At 39.4% G+C, this 18,225-nt stretch overlaps 1 protein-coding gene across 2 annotated transcripts in view; it reads left to right on the top strand.

Annotated features, from left to right (window-relative positions):
- Positions 1-4,535: 4,535 nt before the first annotated feature.
- The window catches only part of MERTK (MER proto-oncogene, tyrosine kinase), a 60,848-nt gene continuing 47,158 nt past the window's right edge, over positions 4,536-18,225 (top strand). For both annotated transcript variants that reach the window (XM_081945898.1, XM_081945897.1), the window contains exons 1-4: positions 4,536-4,757; positions 10,083-10,524; positions 11,857-11,957; positions 14,327-14,500. In XM_081945898.1, the coding sequence (XP_081802024.1) occupies positions 4,688-4,757; positions 10,083-10,524; positions 11,857-11,957; positions 14,327-14,500 (787 nt within the window). In that variant the 5' untranslated portion in view covers positions 4,536-4,687. The remainder of the gene's footprint in view (positions 4,758-10,082; positions 10,525-11,856; positions 11,958-14,326; positions 14,501-18,225) is intronic.

Raw genomic sequence — 18,225 nt, 5'->3', positions numbered from 1 at the left:
TGGCAACTTTAAGACTTGTGGACTTCAACTCCCAGAATTCCCCAGCCAGCTCTGGCTGGGGAATTCTGGGAGTTGAAGTCCACAAGTCTTAAAGTTGCCAAGTTTGGACACCCCTGACATATGTTCATTCCTTCCAGGCAAATTTTCTATAGCAGTAAAAGCAATGGAAACAATCATGAGAAAAGAAAGGTTAGGTTAGTAGCAAAGCAACACTGAACTGAAGACTCAATCTAAATGTGTTTCTTAAGGTATGCTCCAAAACCCTTTCATGCTCACAAAATCAAAATGATTTGCCAGCCTGTGTTGGAAAAAAAATAGAAAATTAAAGTTCCATCAAACAATTCTGAGTGAATGCATCAACTTTAAATGCATATCTAATTTCAAGCATTCACTCAGCCATAAACCAATAAAAGAAACCTTTGAATTTGTCTATCTTGTGCCCTGAAAAGAAAATAGCCCAACCCTTAAACATTAAGACTAACATCCCACACCCAACAGATCATGAAACTGAAAGTCTCAATCCTTTCATTGTTTATCTTTAGCAAGCCTTGTTATGTTATGAAGATTAAAATACTGTAATGAAACTTACAGCATCTCTCCATATTTTTTCACTTTCCAAGTTGTATCCATTGCTTTCTTTGTTCTGGTCCTTTGCCAAGTATCCCTAAACCACTAAGTCTTTTATAGTTTTTGTTCAAAATTGTGCACATAGACTAGAATATCTGTATTTTGTCCAGGGAAATTCTTTGCATCACCCACTCTGAAAGCTTCATTTTTCTTTTTACTGTACTATGGTCTCAAGACACCCGTAGAAAAATGTTTTCCTTAAAAACACTAAGTAATCTGACTTTGAAGGGATGGGCATTCCTTTTGCTTTTTTGCCTTGGTACCTGTCGGGGAGTTTCTTCAGCCTATCTATAAAGCATGAATGCTAATTCTGTGGTAATCATTTACCACAGACTGTGAATATGATCAGAAATTTGAACTAATTCCCCAAAATGTTCAAAAATAAGTGCATTGTTGAATAAACCTATTATGCACAGATCACACTTTTATGAAAAGCTCTCATATTCCAGCATCACCTACACAAACAGGTACAAAGAAAGTGCCTGCTAATGTGACTTTCCAAATGCATATGGTCTTTGCATAAAAGCTGGTTAAGTTTGGTTAAAAGAATCATATTATCCCCACATGATTTGATAAACTGTTGCTTGCTTAAAATCAGTGTACATTACTTCAAGATAGCTAGGATGAAGAATCTGACCAGTAGAAGGCAGCTGTCTCCTTTGGTAATATTGTCATTATCATTACCATCATCATTATCACCATCATCAGGCAACAGTAACAATAAATTTATTGTTTTTAAAGAATTTTCAGATTCCAGTACAACTACCGGGATGATTAGGGGACTGAAGACTAAAACATGATGAACAGTTACAGGAATAGAGCACAGCTAGTCTAGGGAAGAGAAGGACCAGGGAGACACGATAGCAGTGTTCCAATATTTGAGGGGCTGCCAGAGAAAGGAAGGAGTCAAGCTATTTTCCAGGCACCTGAAGGCCAGACAAGGAATAATGGATGGAAACTGATCAAGGAGAGATTCAACTTAGAAACAAGGATAATTTTTTTGACAGTGACAACAATCAACCAATGGAACAGCTTGCCTTTGGAAGTTGTGGGAGATGCATCACTGGAGGCTTTCAAGAAAAGATTTGACTGTCATTTGTCAGAAATGGTGTAGGGTCTCCTGATTGGGCAGGGGGTTGGACTAGATGACCTAAAAGGTCCCTTCCAACTCTGTTAATCTGTAAACTACTTGGGAATTAAAAGAACATAGGAAAACAGGGACCTAGTTTGGAAAGAAAAGGAAAGGGTCACCGTAGGTTTTCCAATTATTTTGTTAACTAGATTTCTCATCTGTGAGAGCCAGCATGTCAGCTTACTGTCCCTGCCTAATTTTCTAAAAAACAAAACAAAACAGGGGAAGGGGAATTAAAGCATAAGAACGAGTGCTCAATTACCCCTTCTCCAACTGCCTTTTTCTGGTTGAAACTGCTTTTCTCAAAATGTGCATTTCCCTCCTTATGGTACAGATTAACTCACTCAAAGAAAAACAGCCAGAAAGGAAAGAAGAAATTCTGAGGAGGATCAACAGCCTCCCCCCCTCCATCCCTGCATTCTGTGCTTTATATTTATTTTTCCCTCCCTCTGTTTCGGAGGAACCTGGCAGTAACATATGGCTGCTGCCATCACGTCTAGCTTGGCCCTTCTTTGCTAGCGGCAGCAGCAGCGTGTGCCTTTTCTTAGCTGCTGATTACTTCAAGATGTTAAACTGTTGCTGGGGCCAAAGGAGAGAAGCAGAAACTCAATACACTGCCAGAAGTACAGCATAGAATAGATACTGAATTAGAATATATACTGCACATTTTTCAAAAATTTAAAAAAGAATGTATTGGTTTCTTGTCCTCATTTTTATTTATTTGTTTTGACATGCACTTCACAAGGCCCCATGTTTTTGACGTTCTTCTATTTTAGGAGAGAAAGATATGTATATCAACAACTATAATAAAAGAGTCTTGGAACCCCTAAAATACTAATATATTTATTACTAAATCCAAGATACCTAATCTAATGCTAATCTAGTAAAATTATAGCAAATCTTTCCCGTCAAAAAGTAAATATTCCAGATCCTATGAAAGTTCAGGTCAGATTTAATTTATATGTACCATTAATAAATATGTGATCATGTCTCTCATTTTGTCCAGTCACCCCTACCATCCCATTCCCTATTTTATGGAAAAAATAAACATTGTTGATTAGGTCTTTAATGTGAAAGCTGAGAGAAAGCTTTTAACCATTTACTCCCTGCTGGGTTTTATTTCTCGATTAATAATTTAGATTTGAAAAAACTCAAATCTTTTCAGGGGACTTTTTAGAAAGAGGACAAATAGAGATCAAGAATTAGATTCAGGACAACATTGATTTGTATAACAAGTCTCACTTGAATTACTTTATAGTTCTCTGGTAAACTTTTTTTAAAGATGGTAGCTAAATTATACATAATTTATAGGGCAAGGTTTATAGCTCAGTGGAGAGCCACATTCTTTTCATATGTGTTAGATTAGGAAGTATTATGGAATATCTAAATTTCTTATCTGGAATCTTTCAAATCTTTTTGATTGCAAAGGCTATTGCATGACCTAGTTACTTGCGGGATCGCATCCTCCCACATACATCCCTGCGGCCAATACGCTCACACAGGGAGGGACTTCTCCTGGTGCCGTCCACTAGGCAATGCCAGCGGGTGACACCGAGGAGTAGGGCCTTCTCTGTGATGGGCCCAACCCTCTGGAATGACCTCCCCCCCGACATTAGAACCACTTCTGACCTCTGCTCCTTCCGGCAAAAACTGAAGACCCACCTGTTCCGACTGGCAGGCCTGGCATAATTCAACTGTCCCTCCTGGCAAATGTATTATATCTGGTTATTTTAGGGGTTTTTTAACCTACTGCATTTGTTTTTAGGGGTTTGAATTTATTTTATATCTGCTTTGTACAGTTCTTTTAACTACATTTTAACCTCCTCCATGTCAATTGTCAACTGTACATATTTAATTTAATTTTATTGTATCCTGTTATATTTTGTATGAACTGTACACCGCCCCGAGTCCCTTGCGGGAGAGGGGGCGGTCTAGAAGCATTAAATATTATTATTATTATTATTATTATTATTATTATTATTATTATTATTATTATTATTATTAATTCAGTTCTGCTTCTTTTAAATTTCATATAATCCAATTTCACATTAAAGATCCATAAATTCTAAATAATTCAGAAAGCCATATAGTTTTTAAGAAAGATAATATTTTAGCGGATGTCAGGTGATGGGGGAATCATTCTCCAGTTATCAGAGGAACTGTAGAGGGAATCTAAATAAAACCTATTAAATCCCAACAGTGACTTAAATCCCATCATTTTATCTCCAAAACTAAAAAAAGAATATTTGAGATTCAAGTTCTTTATAACACCATAGATTTTCATCTGACGCTAAAATGCTTGCGCGTAAACCTGCATAGAGGATTTTTTAAAACTTGGGAAATGCAAGCAATATTTCAAGGTTCATTTCTACAACAAAATCAGGGGTTGTTACAGAAATGAAGATCCAAAGATTAAAGATTGACAAAGCAGTATCAGTGGTTTGCATAGCCCCGTCTGCAGCCTTCTGCAATCAGACTCAGAGCCTTCAGAATACTGTACCAGGAGCTTATCATCCTTGCCCATCAGTCCCCATCAGGTGGCTACATCTCTCTCTCTCTCTCTCTCTCTCTCTCTCTCTCTCTCTCTCTCTCTCTTCCAATCCCGCTATCCCTATGCAGAATTCCTCCCCTTCCCCCGTCCGCCCCCCCTACCCCCCTCCTGCTCTATCCGCTCTCAGCCGCAGGGCAGGCCCATTCCATCCCGCGTAACCCACCTCTCGCCACCAGCAGCGAGTTGGAGGCGGGTCTTTCTCCTTGGATCCGCCTCTTCGTGAGTTGGCCGAGAACTTTGTTTTGGGCCAGCAATCTGGCCGGAGGGAAGTTTTGTGGCGGCAGCTCAGCGCCCGAGGCGACCGCGGGTCGAGGGTGGTGAGAAAAGAGAGCCTCAGAGTGCCCGGATCGGATTCCGAAGAAGCCTGCCTGGCCGCCATGGAAGGGTCTCGGGGGCTGCCACTGTTACTGCTGTTGCCGCTGCCGCTGCTGGCCTCCACCGTGGAAGGTAAGGCGTTCCTCCCGTCTGCTTGGCTCCCACGGGCGGGGCGCGAGCAATTCTTTGGTTCCCCCTTATGGAAGTGGCGATGGGGGTCCCTGGGTCCTCCTCTTCGCACAGGTGGCAGAAAGGCACTGTGCCTCACCGGGGGCGATCCCGTATATCAAGGGGCGCCCCCAAGAGACTTCCCAAAATGGGGGGGGGGGGTTAGAGGGCTGATGGGTCGTGATCTGACACCTGCAATTATACGAAGAGAAAAGGCTACTAACCGGTCCTCTCCGCAGAGGCTGGTGGACGGAATATGCAGGGATTTAAAAAAAACACCCATAATGAATATTAATAGAAATTCTCACTCATCCAGGTTATGGTTGTCCCAAAGATGTTCCCCCCCCCCCAAAAAAAGGCAGCTGGACTTTCTTTTTCATGAGAAGTGAAAGGTCTTCAAGAAAAAACAAAGTCCAGATGCCTTTTGGAAAAGCACCTTTAGGGCACCCGTAAGGAATGCTGATTTCCATTCCCCACGTACCAAGTGTTCCTGACTAGTTTCTAACGCGGAGCCAGAACCAGAAACCAAGACGTGGGTTTTGTCTGAACTCAACGAATTCTGAAACGCTTCCCAATGCTGCCGGGAGCCAAGTCCAAATGGAAACCTCAATTGGAGGGGCGCGATAGTCTTCTGGGGATGCGTGGGGCTAAAACAGCTGCCTGCCTGGCGCCTCTTTTCCTTCCTTGTTCTGGATGAGGCTCTAATTATCGGGCTGCACCATTTAGCCAGGCGCTGTATAGAGTCCAGCGGGAAGCGGGGAACTTGAATCCTCGGTGAAGTTATAAAGAGGAAGCTGGCATCTGCAGAGTAAGCCCCTCTGAAGCCTGTCTCGGGGATGTCGAGGCTGAAGCTCTTACTTAATACTTCTTCCACTTCTTGATTCGAGTAAATATTCAAAAGGGCAGCTTAATCAGTAAAGGACAATGGTAAATGGGGCTGTTGAAGAGTGCTTTGTTTGTGCCTATTTTGAGTCAGACAAATTTATGCCTCGGTAAGACAAATTCTGTGTTTAGAGAACCATTTGGTCAGGGTAAGATATGTACAAAGATAATTATCTGTAGTATATTAAATTACTTATCATGACCAGCAGAATGTCCTAATTAAACAGAGCTGATTTAGATTACAGTATTTTTTTTATTAATGTTAGATCGTGCACAAATAAATAAATTCTATAAACTGCGTTTGCATTGATTTTACTGCTAACTTTTCTTATAAAAATAAAGAACTAGGAATAATGGATGTGTCCCACAGTGATGTGTTAAATGATGTACTGTATAGGAACCCTGGTTCTAAATCTCATAAAATTATCTTCTGCTCAGTATTACCAGCTCATAAAATTATTCTCACAAAACTTTATTCTGCATTTCTTGGATACAAATGTGATGAGCTAAAATGGTAAAACATATACCAAACCTGCATTTAATAATGCATGGATGCAAGAAGGCTGTGATCCAGTACCGTTTTTGGCATGGGTATAGGAAATGCATGCCAGCTGGTAATATGACTCATCCCATATCTGAAGAAAAATATGCCCAAGAAAAATATAGCAGTATTAAAAGGCCAATCTACAGTCATCTATTTTGGGGATAGGAGAGAGCTATTCTTAAAAAACAAACCGAATTGATTCCTTTGGGGTGTGCCTTGAAAAAGTCCTCTGAAATAACAGTAATGAAATCTGGAGTTTGGAAGTGAGACTGGAACATGTGCTTCTTCAAATCATAGTAATGATTTTGTCCCCCCCCAAAAAAAAATCATTGTAATGATTTGTTAAGCAAGTCCCCCATGGATTCTTCCCTAAAGGCAAAATCCATACTTCCCATTCAGTGAGGTGTCTGCACAAATGGTAGATATGCCAGAGATGCTTTGTCCATTTATGCTCTCTAAAGGCAAAGTGCCTGCTAGTTCTCCTCTGAAGACATCTTCAAGCAATGCCCATCTCTCCCGGTAAAGTACAGTGACACAAGCTACATCTTCAGTCACCCTTATTAACCATGTTAGTTGACCTGAGTAGAGTGGGGTCCAGGACTGTGTGGAGGTTCATGATTTGCCTGTGTCTGGTAAAATGTGCTTATTTAACTATTGCTTAACTGCTATTGCTTCAGAAAAGGAAATCATCCCCCCCCCTTTAATTAGAATATCCCATCTTCAATATTTTCTGTCTTATTAATTTCTGTCCCATAAGGAAGGTAAACTATTACTATATAGTCATGGACAAATCAAGAGGAGCGATAATGCCACTTTATACTGCAATAATAAGGCCATACTTGGAATACTGCAAACAGTTCTGGTCACCATGATACAAAGTAAGATGCTGAGATTTTAGAACAGGGATCCCTAACCCCCAGTCCATGGACTGGCAGCAGCAGTCCGTGGCATGCCAGTAACCAGGCTGCGCAAAGAAGCAAACCTCATCTGTGGGATGTAGGCAGCCTGCGAAAGCACTGCCTGTCCAGTCCACGGAAAACCTCTCTCCACAGAATCGGTCCTTGGTGCCCAAAAGGTTGGGGGCCTTTGCCTTAGAAAGTGTGCAGAGAAGAACAACAAAGATGATAAAAGGGTCTGGAGGCTAAACCCAGACCCTTTATCATCTTTGTTGTTCTTCTCTGCACACTTTCTAAGGCAAAGGCCCCCAACCTTTTGGGAACCAAGGACCGATTCTGTGGAGAGAGGTTTTGAACAGTTTAGGGAGGGTGGTATATTTACTTATGAAAGAGAAGAATTAGGGAAGACTATAACTGTTTTCCAGTATTTGAGGAGCTGCCCAGAGAAGAGGGACTGACATTGTCCAAAGCATCAGAGGGAAAAACAAGAAGTAATGGCTGGAAGCTTATTAAAGAAAGATCCAACTTAGAAGTAAGGAGAATTTTCTGACATTAAGAACAATTAGCCAGTGGAATAAATAGTCCACCCAGACTTGTAGATGCTTCGTCAGTGAAGTCAAAAAAAGTCAAAAAAAGACTGGACAACTAATTGACTGGGATGGTATAAGGTTACCTGCCTTGAGAAGGGTGTTGGACTAGAAGACCTCCGAAGTCCCTTTCAGCCTTATGATTCTATATTCTATGTTTTAGTTTTGTTAGTTTTCCCTTCTTTTTTGTCTGCAATTGTAGTGGGGCTGTCAGCAATAATATTAAGGGGAAGTTATGCCAGTTTCATTTTTCTTTAAATAAAAAAACAGTAAAATGCAATAGTGTTAGAAAGAAACAGGCTGAACATAATCATATTTTTAAATTTTGAATAAGGTGATGTGATAACACAGATGAGATCACATCATGTGATGTGATCTCATCTGTCCTATAAATTTCACTTCTTTTTTGAAACTCTAAAGTAAACCCTCCATTTCCAAAAATGGGCTGTCCCAAATCCAGAAGATAGCCTTGCTCCAGAGCAAAATAACAATGGGGATAGGTGAGATTAGTTTTTATACCATGTATGCACATATTATTGAATGAGTCACCTGTCATATCTCCAAACAAGATAAGATATTAATTACACACTAGAATTCAGCTGAAAATACAGCCAAGTTTTGACATAAACTTTTAAAATCTGTACCAAGCCTTTAAAAAGAAGATATATCTGGGACAAATTCTGGGAAAGCAAACGTTCAGAAGATCATGGATTCTGAAAAATAAGTAAAGATATGCAATTAATGTGGAAAGAAAGGCAAGTGGGTGCCTCTTTCTGGCACCTATCTGGCTCCTCTGCATTTTGGCAACATTTAAGGGAGAAGTCTGTGACTTCCGTGTACAGCTGAAGACCCACCTCTTTCAATTATCTGGCCTGGCTCAATCGCAATCGTAATTTTCTCATTCCTCCTAACTGTTTTTTAAATTGTTCTTAAATATTAATTCTTAACTGCATATTGGGTTTTTACAATTGGGGTATTTTAAAGCTGATTTTTAACTGTCTAATGATGTAATTTGTTTCCTCCTCCGTGTATGTATGTATGTGTGTTGTGTATGTATGTACGTTTTTGTGCTGTTATTTATCTTTTATGTTTTATGCTCCATTGTACGCCGCCCCGAGTCCTACTCGGAAAGGGAGCGGCTAATAAATCCAAATTTATTATTTATTATTATTAATTTTTCTGAAAAGAAAAGTTAAGATTTTCTTCTGTTAAGATTTTCTGTGAATGAAATTTGCAAATATGCAGGGATTAATCAATCACAGAGTTTGCGTTTAAAACAGTGAGTTAATGGTTTCACACACGCAGTCCTATAGAAGTCCTATTTGGGGAGCAGGAATGATTTCCAATTTCATGCCTGCTTCTCCTTTGACTTTGTGAGAAGCTGGCAGGGAACATTGGAAATCACAATCACATGACCATAGTAGCGTGGCAGTACTGCAGTGGCCCCAACTTTGCCAATAGAACTAGTGTAAGGATCCCAAAAATGTCAATTACACAGGCGTGAATGGTCCTGGATTTTATCAGCATTCTTTAAGTTAGTGATTCATAAAGTATTGTGCTATCCTGCACCATTTGGAATAATTAAAGGTTACAAACAGATAAGCAGAAGCAGGAGAGTTTTAGTACTATATAGATGACCAGCATCTAAAGCATTGAACTGAACCTGCAAGCAAACTGGCAACCAGTGTAGCTCACAGAGCAGACATGTGACATGTACTGATTTTTGTGCTCACATGCTGTGCTGTTACATTTTGGACAAGCTGAAATTTCCAGATGCCCTTCAAGGTCAGTCCCATGTGGAACATGTTGCATATTTGTCCTGTGGAACTTCAGTTTTGCTGAAGATTATATTTGCTGTTTATGCTGTGTTCACAACATTCATACGTTTGTATAAATGCCCTGCAATCTACAGCCCATTTCTTTGTGAGAAAAAATGTTAATAAATGCTTCAGAGGCTCTTGGGTTTCTGTCTGTCCCTATATGTGGGTAATACATTTTCTAAAATGAAATAAAATAAATAAGCAAACCTCTAGCAAAGTACAGCAGTTGGGAGAGGACCTTTTCTTCCAAATCTCAATAGGACGTTAACTATCAGAGACAACCATGGATTAATAAAGGCCTTCACACAAACATCCCCCACAAAAGCACCCTAGGTGTTTAGTAATAATTTTTCACATCAGAAAATAATCAAGGAAAGCAATACAGAAAAAAAAGAATACTTACAAATCTATTGTAAAAGAAACTAGCACACAAATACAGAACCAAAACTATTTGGTTGAAATATGATGACGACAATATTTGAAAATAACATGGAGGGCAATGTTTTTGAAAGTGAACATGAAAAAAATACAGTGATAAAACTATACCTCTTAATTTACAGGTCTAGCTAGTGGAAAAAGAGAAGCAAAGGAATTTGGCTTGACAACAACTACCAAGTCATATTCACATGAGACGGACTCGGTAGGTGTACAACCAGTAGTAGCCCAGTCCTTCCTGGCCTGGTTGAATCATACTTCTCCAGTCAGTGCATTGTCACCTCCTATGGATTCCAGGCTTCTAAAGATCAATACAGTCACCTCATCAGGAGATCATGCAGGTCATCTTCTCCAGTCAATTAAGTTTAATCCTACAGTAGGAACGATACTAAGTGCTGAACATATGACTATCAAATTTAATTGCTCGATCAACGTTCCCAAGTCACTGGTCAACCAAGACTTCCCACCTATTACCTTGTGGAAGAATGGGAAGGAAATTTTTAATGTTGGCAGCCACTATTACCAGTTTGACGATTATGAATTAACCACTATGAAAGCTGCTTTCAGGTAATCAATGTTTATTCCATTTAATTTTAATTGTTAACATTTTCTAGAGTTAAATAAATATGGAATGTTAGAATCCTAAGATTAACCTGTTACTTTCCTTCTTCTGTTATAATTATGTGTCTTCTTTAATGAACCTAAAATCAACTTATATAGTAGCCTCCAGGTATATTGAGACTATCAGACACTTGCTGGCTAAGAATTCTGAAAGTTCCCGTACGATACATTTGGAAGGCACATCAGATTTAAGAAATCTAATTTTAGGACTATTGTAAAAGAGTCAAATGTGAAACAAAATGGGAACAGTGTGTGAATTGATTTCATTCTCTCCTTATCTGGAATCGTGGAACATTTATGTCATGAACATGCTTGAGATATGATTGAAGAGATTCAGAAATTACAATGCAGCAGCAAGTGTTCTCATGCTAAAATATTTCTGTACCTTATGGGATGAATGTCGTCACTGCATTTGCAAAGGAAATATTATCCAGAAATGTATTTAGAGAGCTTTTAGCCAAACACAGTATCCATTACTTTGAGTTTGGATTGTGTGAGCAGATGCCCCCCTTAAAATGGCCTGTGGGAATGACCATGGGAGATAAGAAGAAGAGCTGTAGCCTAAACAATGGTCTGATAAACAAAATGCAGGTCTGAAGGAGGACCTTGTCTCAGAAGAAAACTTCCCTAGTTTTTCGAAGCATAAAAGTGAGGGATGGGAGAGGTACTTTCAGACTTGCAATATTCTGTTAATGTAACCTTACAGTAAGGACAGAACTGGTGGTCTTAGGTGTATGGACTATTTCAGAAGGCTAATCTGGACTATTAGCTATCTGGATTATTTCAGAAGACTAACAATCCTCCTCTATTACCCATACATCTTTCCCCTCCCTATATATACTAAGCAATATGAAATGCCAGCTCATGGGATTCAAAGAGTAACAAGTTCATCCCAACCCATGACCGGTTTACTCTATCTTGTTACTCGGTCCAGCCCAGGAGGCTTTCTGAAGACCACATCTTTAAAACTCTATCTTGCTCTTGCTCCTTTAGCACAGCTAATGCGAGTTGCATAGTCCATTTTGGGACTATGAAGAATGAGGATACACCCCAGTATTTCCAGTTCTTGGAAACATTTTTAAGTGCTGAGAATGCTCTTTTTAAAAAGTCCCAGAGTTATTTCCCTTGTGGATTGCCTTCCTACGATATTTATTTTTAATGAACCTTAAAATACTGCAGCATTCATTTCAGTATGAAGAAGGAATACCAGAATCTTGACTAAGTCACAGAGTGAACATGATGGCCTTATAAGTCTTTTCCCCCCCTTTTCTTCTCTAGTATACCCAATGCTCAGCATTCTGATAAAGGGTCTTACAGCTGCAAATTGACAATTGAGAATGAGGAAATTGAATCAGATCCTATTTTGGTTTTGTTGGAAGGTAAGTGTAGATCGGGAATAAGTACTTGTTGGCTAAAGTGGTGTGATTTTGCAAAACCATCTGACAGTGATACTTCCTAGACAACCAGAGGGACAGAAGAAATAGATTAAAGTAAGACAAGGGAAATTATTTATAGAATAAATAAGGAGGTGGCTGGTTGAGGCACTTCTCATCATGCTAACTCATTGAAGATATTGACTCTCTCTCTCTCATACACACACACACACTCCCTCCCTCCCTGTCCCTTCCCCTCCCTTTCTCCCTCCCTCTCGCTATCAGCTTCTATAAAATAAGTAGGAATTGACTCCCCCTTGCCCCCCTACATAGATGCTACTTATTACAACTTCTAACATCCCTCATTTTGTTTTATTGTCCTGATAATTGTAATTTAGCACCATCTGGGAAAACCCCATATTTCTCACACCACTTCTAGCTGGAGATGTGGGAGAAACTCTGCAGGCAGACAGTATTGTTTTTAAATGCAAAAAAAAAAAAGGATCATTGTCTACATTCTCATATTCTCCTTTGCCAGGGAAGAGATAGTTTAGAAATATAGTGGTATTACCTGAATATAGAGATTACTTTGATTGCCCCTGAGATATTTTTATTCTCTTAGACAACATCATTGGTTACATACTGGTTAAGAGAATGGAGACCATTCTCTTCCCACTTCAGTTAGCAAGTAATTAATGCATCTAACATGTATTTAGAGTACACTTCGGGCTCATTTCTGTTATAAAAGTAGAAATCATTGCCTTGTTAGGTTAAATGGACTTCAAAAGCAACCTTGGGAATTTTAACATTTATGGATTCCAACTCCCAGAATTCTATAGATAGCATGCTGGCTAGAGTATTTGGGGAGTCTACACATCTTAAAATGGCTGAGGTTGAGAAAACTGACTTAAAGTAACTTTTCTCAGGCTGGAGCCCTACAAATGTGTTCATTGACTGAGAATACTGGAAATTATAGCTCCTAATATATCAGTTTGAAGCTGTTGGGGAGCCTTGGGTTGGGACATCATGGTGCTACATTTGATGATTTGCTCCAATATTGGGCAGAAAGATTTATCACCAATCCATGAACTTTCCACTTCAGATTTGCTGTAATAAAAAGCCAACAGCTAGTATTTGATGTTTGATCCATGGAGGCTCTTGACTTGCACCACAAGATAATTGACTGGGCACATCTAGACTGAGTGAAAAAGGCCTTGGGGAATCACTATGACTCCCTTTCTTAATGCACAATTTCCATCTAAGTAGACAGAATTTTTTAAAAAGTATATGGTATGAAAACAGAATAGAATGTGTATGGCAGTATGAGTCAAAGTCTTTGAGTCTTTATAATCACTTATATTGTCTATTAATTAAAATATGGAGGCAAAGAGGAAATGTTCTAAAGTAGGGCCGTCAAACTCCCGGCTAGATGCATCATGCACTGGCCACGCCCATACCCAGTTTAGCGAAGGGGGGGAGTCCTGATAGGTCACGTAATGCCACCGTGATGATGTAAGTTTGACACCCCTGTTCTAAAGGCACACACAGGTTTTAGATTTTATACAGGATAAATCCTATCTCAATTGATATGGGTAAAGAATGGGAGTAGCAAGATTACTACCCCATCCTGCTCAGTTGCTTAATTCTTCCATGCAATGAAGATTAGCGGAAGTTATTTTGACAGTACTATTTTGGGGCTTAAGTTTCAACTGCTCCTATCCATTTTGTCTGGTGCACTTAACTTTGTTGTTAATAAATCAATAAATAAAAATACAACAATTAGTCATTGTGCTGAGTATCAAGAATCTTTCCTTCCCCTGTTTTTTAACTAACTCACCATTTTTAAAATATGTTCATCATTTATATATGGATATATTTTCTTACGTGATTTTAAAAAATTGTGTTTAAAAATACCATAATGGAAGATTACTCTATGAAACATCAAAATAAGCCACAACCTCCTTTGCTCTTGCTTGTTTTAAAATTGCATGGTGGTGGAAGAATTCTGGGAGTTGAAGTCCACATATCTTAAAGTTGCCAAGTTTGAGAAACATTGAACTCTTGTGTTTGTCCTTTGATCATATTAAGGTTGCTCCTCTATGAGACTGGACAGATATTAAATATGGGACTTATTATATCAAGTTCAAGACCTCTGAATGACATTGCAATGAGAAATCATTATACTTAATGCTTAAAGCTTAATCATATAAGCCCAGTCTTTCCAATCTGGGGAAATCCAAATGTCATGGTTTACAACTCCTGTCACCCACAGTCCTACAAGGGAGAAAACATCATGGCTTGGAGAGGCCACTGTAGTTCTACGTGTCTCTTGTTTTCAACTTCTGAGTAGTGCTTTTGACTTCTGCTGCCTGCAGGACTGCCACATTTCATTAAGCAGCCCCAGGGGCTGAATGTTACCCGAAATGAACCGTTCAATCTCACATGTCATGCTGTGGGGCCTCCTGAGCCTGTTGAGATTCGCTGGCATTGGAACAGCAACCAAATCCCAAGGAAAACTGACATTTCTCCATCTGTGCTGAGCGTGCCAGGTGAGTTAAATCCATTTGGCCTGCTGCAAATCTAGCATGAACGGTTTGCTATTCTGTGTTGGAACAGGGGAACGTTAAATATAACTGAAGCTTGTAATTGATCATATAGTTGGGTCCTGAACATTCATTCTTGTTTATAAAATGAGCAGATTAATGATACATTTATTTTAAAAGGAGCAGCCCAAATGGACTAAAACAATTTTTTTTAAAAAAAATTTTTGCCTATTGCTATAGGGAGTGATTTAATAACAGAAAACTAAGAATTTTTTAGAGCAATATATGTGTGTGGGGGCGTGTGCGCATAATGGTATAATATATAGTACATATTGTGTGCAGATGGATAGATAGATATTTTACATTAAGATGATCCTAAATTTAATTAGTGATGTGTCATAGTTAAAAAACTAAAAGGATATTTACTATGTGTCAGATTAAAAAAAGTTGTTTTAAGATGGACAGCTATACAAATATTAGAAATCAATCAATCTTTTAGGTTTTTATACTTGACTCCATTGGTAGATAATGGATTTAACTAATACTTTAACTAGTTATGCTGCTACTATCAGAGTGGGCATTGGTAGATTTATATTTAACTCTACCATTTGCGATACTACCTCAGTATTTGGTAAAATCTATACATTATATCAATTAAAGTTGCATTTAAGAAAGAGACAATAGAGACCAGCAATGGCGAACCTTTTTTGGCTCGTGTGCCATAAGTGGGGGGAGCGCAGGAGGCTCGTGTGCGGGCGTGCCGCACTCATAATGCAATGCGTGATCCACCAGTGCGCATGCACGCACTACAGGCACGATCCCCCATTTTTACATGCTTTTTTCGCCCTCCCCAGGCTCCAGAGGCTTTATAGGAGCCTGGGGAGGGCGAAAACAGCCTCCCCTGCCCCCCCCGAACGCCCTCTGAAGCCTTCCTTGAAGCCTTCAGAGCAGTCAAAATGACCCTCCGAGCGCTCAGAGGGTCGTTTTGAGCGCTCCGAAGGCTTCGGGGACTGTCTGGAGGTCTTCAGGGAACGTCCGGAGGCCTCCCAGACGCCTTCGGACCACTCAAAATGACCCTCCAAGCAAAGTCACTTCAAGTTTGCTTGGAGGGTCATTTTAAGCATCCCGAAGGTTCAGGGAAGCCTCTTGAAGGTCCCTGAAGCCTTTGGAGCGCTCAAAACGACCCTTCGAGCAAACCAGAAGTCTGTTCCCGAACTTCTGCTTTGCCCGTAGAGCCGGTTTTTTACACTCTGGAGACTTCACGGAAGCTCATGAAGCCTCCAGAGGGCCTCCGGGGGGCGGGGGAGGCTCTTTTCGCCATCCCCAGGCTCCTATAAAGCCTCTGGAGCCTGGGGAGGGCAAAAATGGCTTTAAAAAGGGTGAACTCAGCTGGCCAGCGCGTACATGCACACTGGCCAGCTGACAGGGCAGCACCTTGCGTGCCCTGACAAATGGCTTCGTGTGTCACCTGTGGCACGTGTGTCACCTGTGGCACGCGTGCCATAGGTTTGCCATCACTGGTATAGAGTGGTGGCTCAGGTATTAGACTTGGAGATCTATTCAAATGTACCTCAGCTTTGGAACATCAGAGAATGATTTTGGGTTCATCAATCTGGTAGGGTTGTTATGGGATTAAATGAAGGGAGATCGCTATGTAAAATGATGAGAGTCCCTGAAAAAAGACAGAATATAAATCTAGGAAATAAATAATAAACATGTAATGTAGGAAATTATTTTAGAACCCTAAGAAAACAAATCTCATTTTTAGTAACTGGAGAAACTTGGAAATTGTGTAGCTTCACACTTGAGGTTCCTCAGGGTTATTGCTGAAAATGTTTATATGTGGGGCTCGAAGTATTTTTAAATAATTTCAGAAAATCATACAATTTCCTTGATTTGATGGATTGTTTTAAAGGGTATTACCCTTCCAAATGGCTTATTTGTGTTTTTTTTTAACTCAACTTTTGAGAAAGTTATTTCAGTAGTCTAGAATGAACATTGCCAACCTCAGGGTTTTTTTTTTAAAAAAATGTTTAGTTTCTTAATAAATTATAATCTGATGCAAATGTTTGACAGACGCCAAGGATTGCTTTTGTATACATTGGGGCTTCTTCAGAATTCAATATTATAATTGATTTACTACCATGTCTAATATTTATTTAAATGTAATTTCAAATGAAATAAAATTGACATAATATAATTTGATATACAGTATCTATATTTTTAATTACTTTGAGTATAGTGTGCTTGTGGAAAATGCAATCTGAAAATAGTGTACTTTAGTGTTATTAAATTCTATAGGAGGAGGAATGGCAGAACCTGAGGCGGAGTTAAAAGAGGGATAAGTCTAGAATGCCTACATAGCCACAAGAGGACTAAATCTAACCCACCTTGAATTCTGTTGACCTTTATTTAACTCCAGGCAGTGCTAAAATTGAGAAAATTCCAGTGCATAAACAGATTAGTAATAAATGAGTTTCATTGGAACTTGAAGTGTGGCCCTAATCTTTTGTGCCAGACAGAATGATAGTTATGGGTTATGCCAACATTTAAAAGCTTTATTCATTCGGATGTCAAGGAATGAAGGAAAACATGGTCATGCTATCAGCTCTGCTGAGAGGCCAACCATTTTTTAATTTTTCTTCTTGAACCATTAATATTGTTTTAGGAACACAGCAGTCCCATTTTTTTCCATAGTGTGTTTAAAATTGCAGGTCTCAGTCGGAGGCTGGAATATAAATCACTCATATAAGTTCCATTTGGAGGATGAAGAGTAGGCTAAACATCTTAATAGGAATATTACTATTAATCATCTCATTAATAATCAGTTAATTGACCCAAATCATAATGGTTAGACTGACAAGAACTGAAAATCAACAACATTGAGAAAATTACAGATATCACTGCAGTATAAAGTAATGGAGGACAAGATCCTTCAAATGATAGCTAGCCCACAGTTATTGCTCTTTCTTCCAACAGGCTAACAGATACATTTTGAGGATATTGTAGGAGAAGCAGTGGGGTTAATGTTAAGCATGAAAGATTAAGTCCACAGGCAAAGGTACAATGAAGCTGATTAATTAATACCTATGCACAAGAGTTTTCTCAACTAATGGTTAATAATGGCTAACCTTGGAGTTAGATACAGCTCAACAGAATTGTGGTGTGACCTTGAGCCAGTCACTCTCTCAGCCCTAGGAAGAAGGCCAAGGCAAACCCCTTCTGAAATCTTGCCAAGAAAACTGCAACCACCAGGAATCAACATAGATTCAGGGGTGGGGGGGACCCCAAGACCCTGGCATTTTGTTTGGGGGCCTATAGAGAAGCACGCAGCTATGGACTGCTTAGTGCTCTGAAGGGCATCCCACTGCCTTTAGTTAACTTTTAATGTTGAATTTTAACTATCTTTGCCTGTTATCGACATTTTATATACAGTTTTAATGTTTTAATATGTAACTTGTACACCACCAAGAATCCCCCTGTGAGGGAGATGGGCAGTTTCTAAATTTGATAGATAAATAAATAATAGAGGCTGATAGAGGCGGCTTCTAGGATAGTTAATTAGTAAATTTGATTGTGGAGCAGTTAGTATCTTTTTCTCCCAAATGTGGGAATCCGAAGCAAAGTAAGACCTTGTGTGACCATAATCAGCAATTGACAGCAGGTTGTCAAATGGGATCTCTTTCCAGATCTCCTAAGTTTTGAAGCCAAAACTTTTGCATCAATGCTTT

The sequence above is a fragment of the Natrix helvetica genome (assembly GCF_964273705.1).
Source record: "Natrix helvetica genome assembly, chromosome: 2".
Taxonomy (NCBI): Eukaryota; Metazoa; Chordata; class Lepidosauria; order Squamata; family Natricidae; genus Natrix; species Natrix helvetica.
The sequence above is the reverse complement of the archived record's forward strand: the minus strand, read 5'-3'. Positions and strand labels throughout refer to the sequence as shown.